This window comes from Phascolarctos cinereus, unplaced genomic scaffold (genome assembly GCF_003287225.1).
Source record: "Phascolarctos cinereus isolate Bilbo 61053 unplaced genomic scaffold, phaCin_HiC Scaffold_1;HRSCAF=81, whole genome shotgun sequence".
NCBI lineage: Eukaryota > Metazoa > Chordata > Mammalia > Diprotodontia > Phascolarctidae > Phascolarctos > Phascolarctos cinereus.
Window position 1 is genome coordinate 201,161,455 of NW_027555514.1, and position 19,509 is coordinate 201,180,963.

The 19,509-nt window shown below is 33.5% G+C and overlaps 1 protein-coding gene across 1 annotated transcript in view; it reads left to right on the plus strand.

The window, feature by feature from the left end:
• NELL2 (neural EGFL like 2) overlaps positions 1-19,509 on the plus strand; it is a 166,902-nt gene that overhangs the window by 97,001 nt on the left and 50,392 nt on the right. Inside the window, exons 12-13 of the mRNA XM_020973673.2 lie at positions 7,624-7,752; positions 13,433-13,558. Coding sequence (XP_020829332.1) covers positions 7,624-7,752; positions 13,433-13,558 — 255 coding nt within the window. The remainder of the gene's footprint in view (positions 1-7,623; positions 7,753-13,432; positions 13,559-19,509) is intronic.

Genomic DNA, 19,509 nt, shown 5'->3' on the forward strand with positions numbered 1-19,509 from the left:
GAACTAGATAAAAGATAGAGAAGTAGACCAATAGAACAGACTAGACAATGGAGAATCAGAAACAATGGAACTCGGTAACCTAGTATTATATAAATCCCAAAATAAATTGTTTAGGAAATAACTTCCTTTTTGATAAAAAAAAATACTGCTGGGAAAATGGGAAAGCATTCTGGAAGAAACTAGGACTTGATCTACATCTTCCATCATGTTCTCCAATATATTGAAAATGATTAAGTTATCTGAATATCAAAATGATACCATTAAAAGTGACAAGAAAAACTGATCCTATATCTTTCACTGTAGGGAGAGAAGGGCATGAATTCTGAACCAAATGAGAAATAGAAGCAAATTACACAGGGTAAAATAAACTATAAATAAAATTGACCACGTTAATAGTAAAAACAACAAATATCATGTGATTATGTCAAGAAATAAAGAAAACACTTTTCATAAGAAACAAAATTCATTTCTGTTAAAGACACTTGTTATATTAAAACATAGGAATAAAGGCAGGTCTCCTTAAAGTGATAAATAGTATTGATTCAAAATCAAAAGCCAGCATGATCTGTAATGGGGATAAACTAAGGACTTTTTCTAATAAGATAAGAGGTAAATCTTATTATCTGTTATCACCATTACTATTCAATATTGCTACAAATGCCAATTATACCTAGAAAATAAGAAAAATGTTAGAGGAATAAGTATAGACAAAGAAAAAACAAAATTATTGTTTGCTGCAGATGATAGCCTGGTTTACTTAGAGAACCCCCAAAAGTCAACTAAAAACTGATTGAAACAATTAACAACTTCAGTAAACTTCCAAGATATAAATTAAACCCACAGAAATCATCAGCATTTCTGGACATTATCAACAAAATCCCCTAAAAAGAGACAAACATTAATTTCATTTAAAGTAACTGCAGTTTAAAATACTTAGGAGTCTACCTGGTAAGAAACATGTAATTACTATATGATTACAATTACAAAATATTCTTTACACAAATAAAAGCAGATCTAAATAATTGGAGAAATATTCATTGTTCATGTGTGGACTGAACCAATACAATAAAAATAGCAATACTACTATTTATTCAGTGCCATACAATCAAACTGCCAAGGGATTGATTTATTGAGATAGAAAAAATAATAATGAAATTCATTTAAAAAGTGGGAAGGAAGGGAGCTTAGTTGTACCATACAAAGCCATAATAGTTTTTTTAAATTTCATAGGAAATGAGAGTTTCTTCTGTTGAACAGATTAGATACACAACATATAGATGCAAATGAACCCAATTAACTAGCATTTGACAAACCCAAAGATCCCAGACAATTGGGCAAGAATTCATCATTTGAGAAAAACTGTTTGGAAAATGGGAAATAAATGTGGCAGAGACTGTGTATACACAAACATCTCAAACCATATGCTAAGACTTTCTTTACTTTTCTTGTTTTACTTTTTTATCTGTTTTCTTTTGCAAAGTAGCTAATATGGAAATATGTTTTGCATGACTTCACATGTATAATTGATATCAAATTGCTTGCCTTCTTAAGTTGGGGGAAGAGATAGGGCAGAAGGAGAGACTTAAAACTCAAAATCTTAAAAAAAACTTAAAATTTTTTGAATGCAATTGGTAAATATTTCATTAAATAAATTAAAATATGTTTAAAAATAATGAGTTCTATTTTTAATATGTTGTATTTAAGATTACTAAGAAACAGTCAGTTGGAAATGCCAATGGGTAGAGGAGCTTAATATAGAGTGTAGATCTGCACATTTAGATTTGAGAATTAGCTGCATAAAGATAAAAATAGGAACTGATGAGATCACTAAGAGTGAAGACATGGAAGAGAAAGTTTCAACACAGAACATAGGTGTATGACGACAAAAAGGGGCAAAAGATGGATGGTGACAAATGAAAGGAGACTAATAAGGAAGAGTAAGACAAATTGCAAGAGAATGAAGAGAAAAGAACAGTGTCACCAAATGCTGAGAACAGAGAGTATATCATATGTGTATATTTTTAAAATACAATTTTTGATTAGCATTGTCTAACTACAGAGTTAATATGTAAACTTTTCTTCCCGTCAAGATGGCTTTTTACCTGAAATAAATTTCCCCCCAAAAAAAGAAATGGGATGGAAATACACATAAGGGACAGAGAATACATTTTAGCTTCTTTAAAATGGGGGGGGGGAATAACACAACCAATGGAAAAAAATTGCAGAAATAATTCTCTCTCTTTTTTTAAACTTCTCAGGAATGTTCTTTTTTCATGAAAAGAGAATTCTTCTCACATCCTCCTCAATTTTCCTTATACTATTCTTATTTGTAATGAAACTACTTGATGACAAAGAATGTTACTTTTTGTCTTTGTTCTTCTAATACCTAGCACTGTGCCTTACATACAGTAGACACCTAATAAAAGTTTGTTGAATTGAATTGGAATAACTTTAAAGAGATGTGTAGGATCATGAGATTCTAAGGTTTGGAACTAGAAAAGCCCTTAGAGATCCAGCCCACTTATTTTGCAGAGGAGAAAACTCAGACTCCTGTACAATGGTACAAGATCTTACACAAGATCTTCCACTTACAATGTACAATAGTATTCTTGCACAAGAACACATAGGTAACAAGTGGAAGAAGTAGGATTGCTTTCACTCTGATTCTAGACAATATTTGCAAAGTGCCCTGGTATATAGTGGGTACTTAATAAATGCCTGTTTCCTTGTTTCTCCCTGTTTCTACTGCAAAATAAGACAAATCATTTTATAACAACTTAATCTGTATCACATGATTATGTTTTTGGGGGCTTTGATTTAACTTTCAAGATATTCAGATCCATATGCTAATAAAGCCAATGTATTTTGCTTATCAATATAGATGAATCAATCAACATATATTTATTAAGATAACCAATTTGTGATTTTCATGATCTGAAGTGCCACCCTTGAAGAGATAGAGAACATTATGAAACACAAAATGAATAATTTTGATTACATTAAATTGAAAAGTATTTGCAGAAGGGGTGGAGCCAAGATGGCGGAGTAAAAGCAGTGACTTGATTGAGCTGTCCCCCAAAACCCCTCCAAATACCTATAAAAAATGGCTTTAAACAAATTCTAAAGCAGCAGAACCCACAAAAAGACAGAGTGAAACAAATTTCCAGAGCAAGACAACCTGAATGGTTGATCGGAAAGGTATATCGCGCTGGGCTAGGAGACGAACACAGTTTGGCATGGGCACACAGGCCGCAGCAAACCTGGAGCAGGCCTCAGAGGACTGAATCGCAGGCAGCTGTGGTGGTTTACAGACTTCTCAACCCACAACCGCCAAAGATAACTTAGAAGGTCAGTGGGAAAAGTCTGTGTCTGTGGTGAAAGAGAGAAACGCTGTGGAGTTCCAGCCTCATTCCCGGAGCATGGCCCCTGGGCAGCGACTGCCTCCTGAGCTTCCGGCCCACAGACTGAGGGGAAATCGAGTGGCTGATCAGAGGGGGATTGCAGGGATCTCTCTGCCATTGCAGGATTCTCTTGCTTTGCACATGATTGGATCTGGGTCACAGTTCTGGGTGGCAATCCTGGGGCGAGGAGGAGCATGGTGGAGCTTCTAGTGGCAGTGAAGAGGAAATCCTCCTCACAGTTCCAAGACAGAAAAGAGTGCTTGTGGTCACTCATACACCAGAGCACAAGCCAGGAAAGGAGTAAACACCTCACCTTTGCTCAACCTTGGAAGAACTAAAATATTTACTGGTCCTTAGAAATATCTCTGAAAACATATGCACAAAACCCCTGAAACTTGGGACAGTACATTCTCCACAGTGGAAACAGACCCCAATCTTAACAAAGAGTTTATAACTCAAGTAATTGCCTGGGATCATGAGAAAGCAGCCCAAAAAGAGTCAGACTATATTATCTTACTTTGGTGACAAAGAAGATCAAAACAAACAGAAGAAGACAACAAAGACAAAGCTCCTACATCCAAAATCTCCAAGAAAAATATGAATCAGTCTCAGGAAGAGCTCAAAAAGGATTTTGAGAAGCAAGTAAGAGAAGTAGAGGAAAAATTGAGAGTGATGCAGGAAAATCATGAAAGACAAGTCAGCAGCTTGCTAAAGGAGACTCAAAAAAATACAGAAGAAAATAACACCTTAAAAAATAGACTAACTCAAATGGCAAAAGAGGTCCAAAAAGCCAATGAGGAAAAGAATGCCCTAAAAAGCAAAATTGGCCAAATGGAAAAGGAAGCCCAAAAGATTACTGAAGAAAATACTTCCTTAAAAATTAGAATGGAGCAAATGGAAGCTAGTGACTTTATGAGAAATCAAGGCACTGTAAAATTAATCTAAAAGAATGAAAAAATAGAAGAGAATGTGAAATATCTCACTGGAAAAACAACTGCCCTGGAAAATAGATCCAGGAGAGAGAATTTTAAAGTTATTGGACTATCTGAAAGCCATGATCAAAAATAGAGCCTCGACATCATCTTTCAAGAAATTATCAAGGAAAGCCGCCCTGATATTTTAGAACCAGAGGGCAAAATAGAAATGGAAAGAATCTACCAATCACCTCCTGAAAGAGATCCCCAAAGGAAAACTCCTAGGGAATATTGTAAGCAAATTCCAGAATTCCCAGGTCAAGGAGAAAATATTGCAAGCAGCCAGAAAGAAACAATTCAAGCATTGTGGAAACACAATCAGGATAACACAAGATTTAGCAGCTTCTACATTAAGAGACCGCAGGGCTTGGAATAGAATATTCCAGAGGGCAAAGGAGATAGGATTACAACCAAGAATTACCTACCCAGAAAAACTGAGTATAATCCTTCAGAGTAAAAAATGGTCATTCAATGAAATAGGGGACTTTCAACCATTCTTGATGAAAAGACTGGAGCTGAATAGAAAATTTGACTTTCAAATACAAGGCTCAAGTGACACATGAAGAGGTAAACAGGAAAGAGAAATCATGAAAGACTTATTAAGGTTGAACTGTTTACATTTCTGCATGGAAAGATGATATTTGAAACTCATGAGTCCTTTGTCAGTATTAGGCCAGTGGGAGGGGAAAAAAATATATGCACGTGTAGATATATAGATGGAGGGCACAGGGTAAGTTGAAGATGAAGGGGTGATATCTTGAAAATAAAATTAAGGGGTGAGAGAGGATTATACTGGGAGAAGGAGAAAGGAAAAAATGTAGCATGGGGTAAATTATCTCACAGGAAACAGACAAGAAAAGGCTTTTACAGTGGAGGGGAAGTGGGGGAAGGTGAGAGGGAATGATTGAATCTTTTTCTTATAGGATTTGGCTTAAGGAGGGAATAACACACACACTCAATTGGGTACGGAAATCTATCTTACCCTACAGGAAAATAAAGGGGGAAGGGGACAAGACAGCAAGGGGATGATAGAGGGGAGGGCAGAATGGGGGAGGGGATAAACAGAAGCAAACACTTCTGAGGAGGGACAGGGTCAAAAGACAGAATAGAATGAATGGGGGGTAGGATAGGATGAAGGGAAATATACTTAGTTTTTCACAACATGACTACTATGGAAGTGTTTTGCATGACTACACATCTATAACCTGTATTGAGTTGCTTGCCTTTTCAATGAGGGTGTGTGGGGAGTAAGGAAGGGAGAAAATTTGTAACCCAAAGTTTTAAAAATACATGTTAAAAGAAAAAGGAAAAAAAAGAAAAAACCAACATTGCTGTTATTATTGAAAAAAAAGAAAAAGAGAGAAAAAACATTCCTTACAACAAACATGCATAGTTGAGCAAAAAAATCCCTTGTTGGTTATGTGCAACAATGTTCATGGCTCATTCTGCATCCTAAATCCATCCATCACCTCTCTTCCTGGGGATAGAAAGTATGTTTCATCATAAGTCCTTTGGAATCATGGATAGCCATTGTATTGGTCATAGTTCTTGCAGCTTTCAAAGTTGTTTGTCTTTACATTGTTCTTATATAAACATAAATAAATTGTTAAAAAGAAAAGAAAAGCATTTGCACAAACAAAGCCAATGCAACCAAGATTAGAAGGGAAACAGAAAGCCAAAAAACAATTTTTTACAATGGCTCTGATAAAGGCCTCATTTCTAAAATATATAGAGAACTAATTAAAATTTATAAGCGTACAAGTCGTTCCCTTAATTGATAAATGGTCAAAGGATATAAACAGGTAGTTTTCAGATGAAGAAATCAAAGCTACCTACAGTCATATGAAGATCTGTTCTAAATCAGTACTGATTAGAGAAATGCAAATTAAAACAGCTCTGAAGTACCACCTCACATCCATCATATTGGCTAATATGACAAAAAAGGAAAATGACAAATGTTGGAGGGGATGTGGGAAAACTGGGGCACTAATGAATGGTTAGTAGAGTTGTGAATTGATCCAAACATTCTGAAGAGCAGTTTCAAACTATGCCCAAAGCAATAAAACTCTACATACACTCTGATGCAACAATACCTCTACTAAGTTTGTATCACAAAGTGATCAAAAAAGGTGAAAAGAATCTAAGTGCACAAAAATATTTATAACAGCTATTTTGTGGTGGCTGAGAACTGGAAATTGAGGGGATATCCATCAACTGGAAAATGGCTGAACAAGTTGTGTCATATGATTGTGGTGGAATTGTGGTATGAAAAACGATGAGCAGGCTGATTTTAGAAAAAAACCTGGAAAGATTTACGTGAACTGATACAGAGTGAAGTGAGCAGAACTAGGAGAACATTGCACATGATAACAGTAATATTATACGATGATCAACTGTGAAAAACAGTCCCAAAGTACTCATGATGAAAAATGATATCCACCTCGAGAAAGAACTGACTAACCGAGTACAAATTGAAGTATAATTTTCTCAATTTATTTTTCTTGCCCTTTTGTAACAAAACTAATATGGAAATTAAAAAATGATGTAATTTCCCTTCCCTAGCATATTCAGGAAGTATTTGCTGGATTATCCATTTCATATATTTAATACTTGATGAGCATATTTTGATTACAAGTACCTTGCATTACATTTTGGAAGTGGAATTTTCTTTGTAGATGATAATGCATCTGTACTGGAAGTCTTGATCTTCGACTCCAATAATTTCTATTCATTTCACATACTTGAACTACATTTACATATGGGTTTGTATGTGTGTATGTATGAATATACAGGTATTCACACATATATCCTAATCGATGAAAATAATGAATCCCACAAAGTAGTCACATGTATTTCAATATGTACTATTTAAAGTTATAATTACATAAAATAAGGTGATTGCTTCCAGTCCAATGGAAATATGCCATGCAAATTTGAATAATGTGACCACTACACAGAATTCGTTTGTGCACTAATATTGGTACTGGGCTATACAAATTAGTTCTTTTTCCAGAAAAGGCAAAGGAAACACTTCAATAAAAACCTGCAGGAGACATAATTTGATGTAGAAATAAGGTAGAACTTTTTAGCATTGAGTTCTATGATATTGAAGTGCATAATCTGTTCCTTTTGGGCAAGTGTAACAGTGAAGGAAAAATCACATTAAAATTTTTTTTAAAACAACATAAAGTAGGAAACATTTATATGCTTTACTGAACTTTACCTGAAGCCATTTAATTTTTGTGTAGGTCATGATTTTTGTTCTGTGAGACATAACTGCATGGAGAATTCAGTCTGCCAGAATCTAAATGACAGGGCAGTCTGTATTTGTCAAGATGGTTTTCGAGCCCTTCGAGAGGACAATGCCTACTGTGAAGGTAATACTTTTCACTTTCAAGTAATCAAAGGCGATTATTTTATCTTTTGTAATTGCCTCTGTAATTGTTTGGTTAAATCTCTTACCAATAAATGTGAGAATTACATGATTTGTTTCTCTTATAATTTTTAAAACTAATATGATCTTTGATATTAAGTTCATGTATTTATTTGCAATGTATTATGGAATATGTTGTAAGGTGTTAAACCTAATTTTGTAAGACTGCTTTCAAGTTTTCCCAACAATTTTTATTAAATAGGCAGTTTTTTCACAGGTAATTTTGTTTTCTACTTTATCAAACACTGAGCTATTGAGTTCTGTTGTTTCTAAATCTCACTTTTCTAGTTTGTTCTATTGATCTGTCTCTCTATTCTTTAACCATTATCAGGTGGTTTTGATAACTGCTGCTCTGTAATACAGTTTGAAATATGGAATTGATATTCCTTCTTCACAACTACTTTTCATCATTACCTTCACATTCCAGATCTTTTGTTTTTCCAAATGAATTTTGTTATTATTTAATCAAATTCTGTAAAGTATACCTTTGTTAATTTGGTTAGTATGAAATTTAAAAAGTGTAAATTAATTTTGATAGTTTTGTCATTTTTATGATATTGGCACAGCCAATAGAAGGAAAACCTAACCTCAAGCTGTTACTTATTTCTTTAAGGAGCACTTTTTAATTGAGTTTATAAAAGCCCTTTGTGTGCTTTGGGAAGCTGATCCCCAAATATTCATTTTGCAGTTATTTGGAATGGGGTTTCCTGGTCTTTTATTGTTGCTTGTATTTTGTAACTATTATATAGAAATGTTGTTGGTTTTAAGACCTTGTTGTATATATTAAAACTTTCCTGAAGCTATTGTCTCAATATTATTGCTGATTCCATAGGATTTTCCAACTAATCCATATCATCAGTAAATAGGGATAGTTTTATCTCTTCTTTATCTGTCTTTATTCCTTTAATTCTTTTCTTTTGTATTATCGCTGTTGCAAACATTTTCAGAACTATATCAAATAATAGGGGGGAGAATGAGAATCCTTGTTTCACTTCTGCATTTATTGGGAAAAGTTATAAACTTTCTCCATTACATATGATGCTTGCTTTCAGTTTTGGGTAGATTTTTAATATTAAAAAAAGATCACTCTATGCCTATACTTGTAGGGCTTTTAGCATAAATGAGTGCTGTACTTTGTCAAATGCCTTTTCTGAATATGTTGAGATGATCATGTGTTTTTGGATTTTAATATGATTAATTATGTTGATTATTTTCCTAATGTTGAATTATCCTTGCATCTCTGATATAAATTAACCTGATCCTAATGAAGTATTTCTTGGATAAAGCTCTATAGTGTGTTGGATAGCATTTTATTTAAAATTTTTGAGTCAGTGTTCAGATAGTGGTATATAGTTTTCCTTCTGTGTTTTATCTTTGCCTGTTTAGATATTAGGACTGTGTTTGCCTTCTAAAAAGGATTCTGGTAGGGTGCTTTCTTTCTCAATTTTTGAGACTAATGTGATATATGAATATGAACTGTTCTTTAAATTTGGATTCTCTTGTGAATCAATCCATCAGGACCAGGATGTTTTTGTTAGTTCTTTTGCATGTAGATCAATTTCATTTTCTGATATTGGGTTATTTAAGATCTCTGTCTGATCTTCTGATAGTTTGAATATTTTATGTTTTTCCTCTTATAGGTCCTCCCCATCTCACATCTAGAATATTGAAATAACCCTTCTGGTTGGTCTCTCTTCCTTAAGTTTCTCTCCACTTCAATCCATCTTACTTTTAAGTTTCAAAGTGATATAGATCCAAACTTATATTCTGTAGATATATGTTTGACTATGTCAGCCTTCTAATCAATAGACTCTTGTGATTCCCTCTTTATAGAATCAAATATGAAATTCTTTCTTTGATTTTTAAAGCCCTTCACAAGCTGGTCTCTACCTACCTTTCTAATCTTCTTTCTTTCTCAGTACATCACATACATTTTTATTAGTGAGAAAGGTCAGCAAGCATTGGACAGTGGTTAAACTAGGCATAATAGGATAAAGTCATTTGAACAGGCTATAGCAGTAAGGTTTAGATTATTTGTTATAATTAACTGTATATGCTCTGTTAAAAAAAAAAGTTAAATGAAATTTGGTAAATAGTACAGCAGATGCTAGAAACCTAAAACTGTTTGAGAGCACAGTTTGAAAACAGTAAATTTCAAAAGACTGGTAATATTTGGAATGTAATCAAAATGTGAAAAGATTGTCAATACTGTATTTAAATGACAAATAATCTAAACCATACTGCTGTAGCCTATTCAAATGACTTCACCCTATCATGCCTATGTGAAGTACTGAGAAAGCCCCTCCCTTTTTGCAGATGCTCCTTTGGAGTTTGGGACAAAAGGTAAAAGTGACTGTGCCCCCTCCAAACAAAAGGCTTTTATGTTCCATAGCAAAAGACTGTTTTTTGTGGTAGTATGCTTACCATCTCCAGGTCAAAAGACTGTCCATTAATTCCTAAAGAATTCCTTCTTGGAAGGAACCATGAAAAATGTAACTGGAAACATGACATGTAAATTCCAACATATGTTTAAAAAGCCAGCTGTACTTACTGTTGCATACCTTTACTTGTTACTTCCTACCTCACTGGCCACACATATTCATTTGAGTTGTTTTTTTTTTAACATGGTCAAAAATATTTTTTGGTTTTTATTTTTTTAAATATTTTTAAAAATAAACTTTTACTGATATATTTTGTTTTTACATGAACTAAATTTGTACTTATATTCTCCCTTTTTCCCTCCCTGGAGTGCTATTCCATATAACAAAAAATACATTTAAAAGGGGGGAGGAGTAAAAGAGGAAGAAGAGAAAAAAATTAGTCAAAGCTATCAATACAGTAAAAAAAGAGAAAATACAGGCAATATTTTATCTGTGGACTTCCCATCTCTTCAGAAAAATGAGGGAAGATGTGTTCTGATATTTCCTTTTTGGGATCATGTTCTTTCATCATATTCATAGCTTCTTATGGCACAGTATTATTCTATTCCATTTATGTTCCATAATTTGTTTAGCTATTCCCCAATTGATAGACATTTATTTTGTATCTAGCTCTTTTATACCACCAAAAATGCTGCTGTAAATACGTTACTGTATACAGCAATTGTTTTTTATCAATGACTTCCTTGAGATATATGCCTAGTGGTGGAATCTTAATGAGTGTCTGGTCCTGGGACTGGAACCCTAGCGAATGTTTGATGAGCCTTCCTCTTCAAGTTTATGATGACTTGGAATGGAAGGACCTGAGTTCAAACCTGGCCTCAGACACTTACTACCCATGTGACCCTGGACAAATTGCTTAACTTCTGTTTGCCTCAGTTTTATCATTTTGCCTGTCTCTCAGGATTGTTCTACCAAATAAGATAATATTTGTAAAGTGCTTAGCACATTGCCTTGTACATAGTAAGCACTTTATAAATGCAAATTCCTTTCCTTTCATATTTCCTGTCTGTATAGTGCTCAGTGAAGAAAAGGTCTTTTGGATGTTCTCTTTCACTATCTCTTTCACTGTCTCTCTGTCACTCTCTGTGTCTTTTTTAAAGTTTTTATTTAATTTTAATTTGTGGAATAAAATTTTCATAATGTATATATAAAAAAGATGATTGCACTTGAAATTGAAAATCTATTATTTATACCTTGATATTCCTTTAAATATGTAATATAGTTATCATGTAAATTTCTTTTTTTCCTTCAGTTTTGAAAAGTGAATTCACTTTTAAAAGACATATCAAGGATAACTTAAAAATAGGGAATGTGATACATTTACCTACTTAGTCTCAATTGTTAGCACATTATATTTTTAAGGTATGTAGTTTATAACAAATAGTTTCATCTCATTTCTTCATAAATGTTCAGAAAAAAATAAACAGTACTTCCCAATCATATATGAAAAAATTTTGATTCACAGTCTCTAGGTTTTATTTAAGAATAAGAAATTATGTCTCCCCTGGGGCATTATAAGCACCACAAGAGAAATGACTATTTCTCCACCCCAGAGATGGCTACAATTAGAAACAAATATGTATATGTGTGTGTGTGTGTATCTATCTATCTATCTATCCATGTATATCCATATATAGAGATATAAATATACACACACAAACATATATACATATATATGTATTAAATCATGCTATACATACTTCTATTTATCAATTTTTTCTCTGGATGAGAATAGTGTCTTCCTTCATCTGTCCCTTGTAGTTAATTTGGGTATTTGTAACAGTCAAAATGATGTATCCTTAAAACAATATTGCTCTTACTATATACAATGTTCTCTTGGTTCTGCTCTTGCTTTTCATTATTTCGTGTATGTCTATCCATGTTTTTCTAAGATCATTGAGCTCATTATTTCTTCCAGCACAGTAGTATTCCATCACAGTCATATACCACAACTTGTTTAGCCATTCCCCAATTGATGGACAAGATGTAAGGACAAGTCTTTTAGCTATAGAGGGTGGAGAGGTTGCCTCCTTCAGCTGACCTGAGGTAGGCATGTGGCATACTTGACAAAATTGTCTCCTTTTCTTTAGTACTGAGAGATTGCTACATCTACAAAAGTCCTTACCAAAGTTTGATTGGCCCCTGAGTCCACCATGAAGCTAGTCCCAGACATAGGCTTGCTTCATTGTCTATTTAATTACTGGCCATCCATTAGAGAGAAGGACACTCTTCCCTACCATCCACATATGCCTCCAGAACTTAGATTCATTTTTATATCTCATGTTCAGGAGGAAGGAAAAGATAATTTCTGTTTGAACCTTTTGTATTCACTCTCATTTCTATCTTAGCAGCCTTTTATTTATAACACTAAATGGACAGGAAACAGAGAATACATGAACATGCTCTGAAATAGAAAGTGAGGCCCTTCCATTCCATGCCATCACAAGCTCACCAAATAGTCACGTGAGTTCCCTGTTTGTGCTCCCAGGACTGGACTCTCATTGGCCAAACAGCTCTCACCCTTCAGGCCCATTACATTCGCAATAAGAGTTGATCCTCTAAGAATGGGAGAAAGGAGGGATACATTGAAAATTCAGGTGATATAAAAACAAAAAAGTATAAAAATATGCTTTAAAGAGTCTTCTCTCTTTTCACAATTTTTCTTAGGGACTTGAAAATAGAGGAATGCTATGCAACCTGAAAGGCTCAGTAAAAGTCTTATTTCTGTACATAATCTTCCCTTAGAGTTCTATTGCTACCCCTACTTTTGAAAAAAAAAGTTATTAACAGACTTTTAAAGGCAGTTGCTCTAATTTGTAGTGAACATCAAATGCTTATTCTCCCCTCATTGTATCTCTTCATATAAAACAAAATATATCCAGTGTATCAAAAATAGCATCTTAGTGCTGACGAAGCTGTAATAGCCTCTTTCATCAAAATATAGATAGATGAAATCACTTTTCAAAAGTTAGTAAGGATTAATGTTAATGTAGTCCTCTTTGTAATCACATAAAGAGTTGTTTGCAGAAATCAAATTCTGCTCCTGTATTTTGAACATCACTCATTTTAAAAATAGAAAATACTTTGAAATTTTATGCTATTCAAGTAACTTTTCCCCTCAAAATATTAGAAAAGCTCTAATAAAGAGTTCCTGGTCACTTGACACCCCTCCTCTTTTCACAGACATTGATGAATGTGCTGAAGGACACCACTATTGCCGGGAGAACACCATGTGTGTCAACATACCAGGTTCTTTCATGTGCATCTGCAAAGCAGGATACCTAAGAATTGATGATTATTCATGTACGGGTAAGAGATTTTTATTTACAAAACAAAAACAAACATGATACATTTCATATACTTTCAAAGAAAAAAAATGCCTATTTCAATCAAGCAGTAAACATTTCTTAAGTATCTACTTAAGTGACACCTCTAGTGTCAGATACTATGCTAGGTATTCAGAATACAAAGACAAAAATGAAATAGTCATTTTTCTTAAGGTACTTACAATCCCTCAGGGGAGACATAATTTCTCATTTTTAAATAAAACCTAGAGACTCTAGATCAAAACTTTTTCATATCTGATTGGGAAGTACTGTCTATTTTTTTCTGGACATTCATGAAGAGATGAGATGAAACTGTTTGTTGTAAACTACACACCTTAAAAATACAACATGATAACAGTTTAGAATACATAGGTAAATGTATTACATTCCTTATTTTTAAGTTATCCTTGATATGTCTTTTAATATTTTTCACAGTGGCATATGTATCATATTGAATATCTTGTGATTTTGCTTTAAGAGAAGGAATAGCAAATTTTATATGAGTTCGGTTGCTGATTTATGTTTTAGCCAAATTGCAAAACTTGAAAGATGAATAGAAGAAAGTAAAGGCAAAATTTAAAAAAAAAGTAACCTGTGGGGTAAGGCTTAAGCTTAAAGCTTAAGAAAGGGCTTATGCAGAATGCGAAGCCTGAGTTAAACTTTGAAAGAAACAAGGGATACAAAAATGTAAAGGTGAACTTTCTAGGAATAGAAGACAGATGAAAACAGGATGTCATTCTTGACAAGATTTGGCTACTAATTGAATGAAGAATTTAATGACTCTCAGGTTGTGAAATGAAGTGACTGGAAGGATAGTGATGCCATTGATAGAAAGAGTTTAGTTCACATTTTGTGGAGAAGATAATGAGTTCTACTTTGGATGGCTTTCATGCTTCTTATTTAGGAAAAGTAAGAAAAGTTAGAGAAATAAAACAGTATGATGTAAAACATGATTTGTCATGAAGCCCAAGACAACATAAATAAAGAAGTCAGAGGTGCATTTTAGTGATAGAATGGTAGTTTTTTTTCAAGAGCTAATGACCTAATAAAAGAAAAAAAATATGTTCCCCAAAATCCAACAAGACAGTATAAACCTGGCCTGGAGATGGAGATAAGAAAAAAAAGTCTTAGCACTTCTATGAACAAGAGTTTGGCTGTTATATAAAAAATCAAGTCTTCTCCAAATTTGTTCTCTTGTTCTTGTTTCTATCACAAGGTTTATTGCTAAAGTCTAGAATTAGTGATGTGCTGGTGAATGTTTAACAACAGGCTTTCTGGGGACAAGTATGCATATGTACATGCATAAGTTTATTATAAATATTACTCACCCAAAAGACATGTAGCACATAATTTACAAATAACAAAGTATACAATACTCTTTATTTCATGTAGCCAATTGATTTTCTTTTTTTTTTTTTTAAGGCAATTGGGGTTAAGTGACTTGCCCAGGGTCACACAGCTAGTGTCATGTGTTTGGTCTGAGGCCGGATTTGAACTCAGGTCCTCCTGACTTCAGGGCTGGTGCTCTATCCACTACGCCACCTAGCTGCCCCTTGCCAATTGATTTTCAAAGAATGCTTTCACTGATTTTTGCCAAAAAAGATATCTGTAGTCAACCTATGTTTTCAATTCAAATGTAATTTGACATATGGAACTGCATCTCAGTCTGACAAATTTTTCCCAATAAATTTGTCATTAAATCTGATATGTGATCTGCTATAGGTGTTCTATTTCTCATCCTCATACAAATTATATTAGTAAAAAGCCTCTTTCAGCTCTAGCACTACTGATATCACTAATAATACCTTTTTAGCTTTTTGCATAGTTGCAGAGATTAGAACATTGCTTGATTCTACATTCTTTTCTACAAAATCCTGAAAATCATTCAAATCAATTTCGTGTTTTAAAATTTCATTTAATGATACATTTTTTCTCTAGTTATACATGGTGAAGTTAGCTCTTCATAAGGCCAAATAGATCATTGTAATAAATCAAAATAATTTAAACTGATTTCATTCTTGTTTCTGTCTGATGAAAGCTGTAAGTTCATGTGCTGAATTATGTTTTCTATAAAATATTCCTAAGAAAAACATTAAATGTATCATTGTATTAAGTTGAATATTTTTTAATTTATCTGATAATCAAATATTCAACTTGAGCTTCATGCTTTCTAGTCCCAGTGTTTAAATTGACCAAATCTCTGATGATATGTTTGCATAATTATTGTGTTTCTGAATATTAGTTAATTTCAAAAGCAATGAAGTTGAAAGTAAAGAAAAATTGTCAGGAATGCTAACCATTGAAGCAAGATCTTGCTAGAAATAAATGTTAGCTAATTTCTTTGGCAAACCTGAATATGACAAAGAATGAGAAAAATGCAGGATACACATGCCATACAACAGTACAACAGTAGTAACTAGTAAACTACATGCCACGCATATGGATCCCAAGACTCTATCAATATTTAATAATTTTAATTTTGATTTCTTTAGCTACAGTTTCTAGCCTGGTTTGATTTTTGAAGAGACTGGATTTTAAAATATTTCTAACAACCCAGCTACTCCAGATTTTCTTCCCAGCATTGTATTAGCAAAAAATGCAATGAAGTCTGTTTTCAAAATTTATTATTAAAACCAGAATCATTTAAAGTTGACTGTAATGTATTGAAAATGCATTCGGCTGTGGATGGCATCACTTTTTTTTAACTTTTTTTTTTAACCTCAAACTTAACTTTATTATTTTATACATAATTAAAACTCCATAAAATAAAAATTCCTTACAGAATCTGTAACCAGCCTAACCTTCCACTTTGGCTGCAATCTTGGGGATTTTTAAAAAATATTCCCTATTTAGAGAATTACAACATTGGAGAGAGTGCTAAAATTTAGTAGCATACAAAGAGTAATTCTTTGATTTCATAATAATACTGACAGATTAGGGGCAGTTAGGTGGTGCAGTGGATAGAGCACTGGCCCTGAGGACAGGAGGACCTGAGTTCAAATCCGGCCTCAGACCAAATACTTGACACTTACTAGCTGTGTGACCCTAGGCAAGTCACTTAAAAGCAAATAATAGTAATAATAATACTGACAGATTAGAGTCTACTTAGTTCTTCTAACCAACCACTTTGTTTTCTTTCACAAATAGAACCATTAGGCAGGACAGTGGTTTGTTTTTTTTTTTTTTTATCATGTCTTGACATTTTAATAGTATTTTTCCAATTACATGCAAAGACAGTTTTTAGCATTTTTACAAGACTTTGAGTTTCAAATTTTTCTTCCTCCCTTCCCTCCCCTCTTCCTACAATGGTAAGCAATTTGATATAGGTTATATCTGTGCAATCATGTAAAACATATTTCCATATTAGTCACAGTTGTGAAAGAAGAAACAGATGACAAGGGAAAAAACATGAAAGATATAAAGAAAATAAAAATAATGTGCTTTGGTCTGCATTCAGAATGCATCAATTCTTTCTCTGGATGTGCATAGCATTTTCCATCATGAGTCCTTTGTAACTGTCTTACATCATTATATTGCTGAGAAGAACTCAGATGATCATGGTTGATCATCACACAATGTTGCTATTATAGTGTACAATCTTTCCTGGTTCTGCTCGTTTCACTTTACATTAGTTGATACAAGTCGTCCCAGGTTTTTCTGAAATCTGGATGACATCAATTCTTAGTGGTACAGTTGATTGAACTACTCAATCTAGATAATCATTAGGGTGCTTTTCTTGAAAATTGTAGATGCCTCATCAATTATGATATAGATTTTTGTATTCTCTTCTATGATATTCTTAAATCTCTTTATCTTAATTTCTTTTGTGATTTTCTCTGCTATTCTTGTTTCACTGTGTTGTCTATGTGAAGAATTGCCTACATCTGCTGCATTTTTCTCTTGTAATTCTATTGTCCCTCAGTGTCAGTAAAAGGACTATTTTGTTTTACTAAACTGCAAACAGCATTGAAAGTTTTAAGGTAGCATCAATATTTTTATTATTTAGTTAATTCACTAAATTGGAAATTGACTCATTAGCCAATTTTCTTAAGAAATCTTGAATTTAGTATAGGCTGTAGAAACTTCCCTACATGTTCCATATTTTTCAAAGAGAAGCATGCCGATGCTGTCATTTGGTTACTAAATACATACTGCATTGCTTGGACACATGGGCATGGTTTTCTGCTTTCACTCCTTAATACTGAATTGTTAGACAATTTTTGCATCCCAATCAGCTTTCTTTTATTTCAAGTCTATTGTACTGTTCTATAAATATAATTGCTTGTTTTTCATTCCAACAGTTCAGAAGTATGAGATTAGCTATATCTTCCTTTGAGAAACATGACACCTTTTGTTTAATGATTGGTTATTCAACAGATTCCAAGTTTGGTTATGTTGGCTTTGACACTTCACAATGATTTTTGTCCCTATCATTATTTTCTGTGTTTGTTTTCACCTTCTTCACACTTAAAGAAAGCTTAATAGATCACTGTTGTGTTGGTATTTTCAGGATCAGAATCTGATAAATAATTTTACTTTTTGATGCTAAAATTCACAGTACCACTTGAGGATATTAAAATAACATGAATATTTTCATAATTTTTGGCTATTCATGATGTAACAGTTACAGACATGACAAATATTTAAGTTTAATCTGCATTATTAATATATTCACTTCACATTATTACCATATTATTATAACACATTATTAACATATTCACCCACAAATAAACAAAACAATAAATTAAACCCTGACTTCTAACACTTGATAATTCCTGTGATGTAAATACTCCCACCATGGCAGATTTCAAGCTGCTAGTGTGACGTCAGTGTGAGTGAGGAAGGCATGTGGAGTAACACAGCATTATATAGTATTTCCACCAAATAGATACAGTGGATGTGAATAACCTTGAGAACATAGATAATAGGAAAGTATAGTAAAATAATTAGAAAATGGTGAGTTTTAAATATTTGTTACCGTTATTTTTGATATAATTTAAATCCAAGTTTACATAATTCAATTTTATTAATGGATGTGTTTAACAACTAGCTTGCAAAACTCCTTAAAATTTAACTATTACTCTCATGAGCCAGTATGAACCATCTCCAGTACACTATTATTATTACAAGGGCTTTGGTATAAAACTGGTGTCTGAAGTATTTATGAAATGGAGTCAGGCACAACATATTACATGGCTCCATTGAATATATTTAGCAGAAAAGTGAGAGGCTATGTCACTAGGATGATAAAGAAAAAATGGAAAAAATCACACACAAAATTGAGGCTATTTATTGAGAGCTTCATCTTCTCATATTACTAATAAGTTTTCCACCGCTATCTCCTCCTTCTCCTCTGTCTCATTTGAAGAGGTGGTCCTTCTTCTTTCTAAGTCAAATCCATCTGCAGCAGAAGTAATCCCATTTCATACTGTCTTCCCTAGCAGTTGCTTCTTCTGTCATCTACACTGTCTCACTAATCTTTAATCTCTCCCAGTCTGCTGGCTGCTTCTTTACTGCTCACAAACAAGCTAGTGTTTCCCTCATCCTCACTACCAATTACTCTATATTTCTCTTCTCTTTTGTGGTTATATTCCTTGAGAAGGCCATCTACAATAGATGCTTCCACTTCCTTTCTTTTCATTCTCCTATTAACTTTCTGCAGTCTGGCTTCTGACTTCATTCAACTGAAATAGATCTCTCCAAAGTTACCAATGATTTCTTAATTACGAAATGATTGAGCAGATGATGGTGTCCTAAATGAGAAACAGTTCACTCACTTCCCACATTCTACTGAATGGAGGATGAACTGGGATGAGAAGAGACTTGTCTCAGGTCAACAGACTAGCAATCTATTTCAGTAGTCTTGATGTGAGGAACTGAAGGTCTGCACCAGTATGGTAGTATATCAGAGGAGAGAAAGGGGTGTATTCAAGA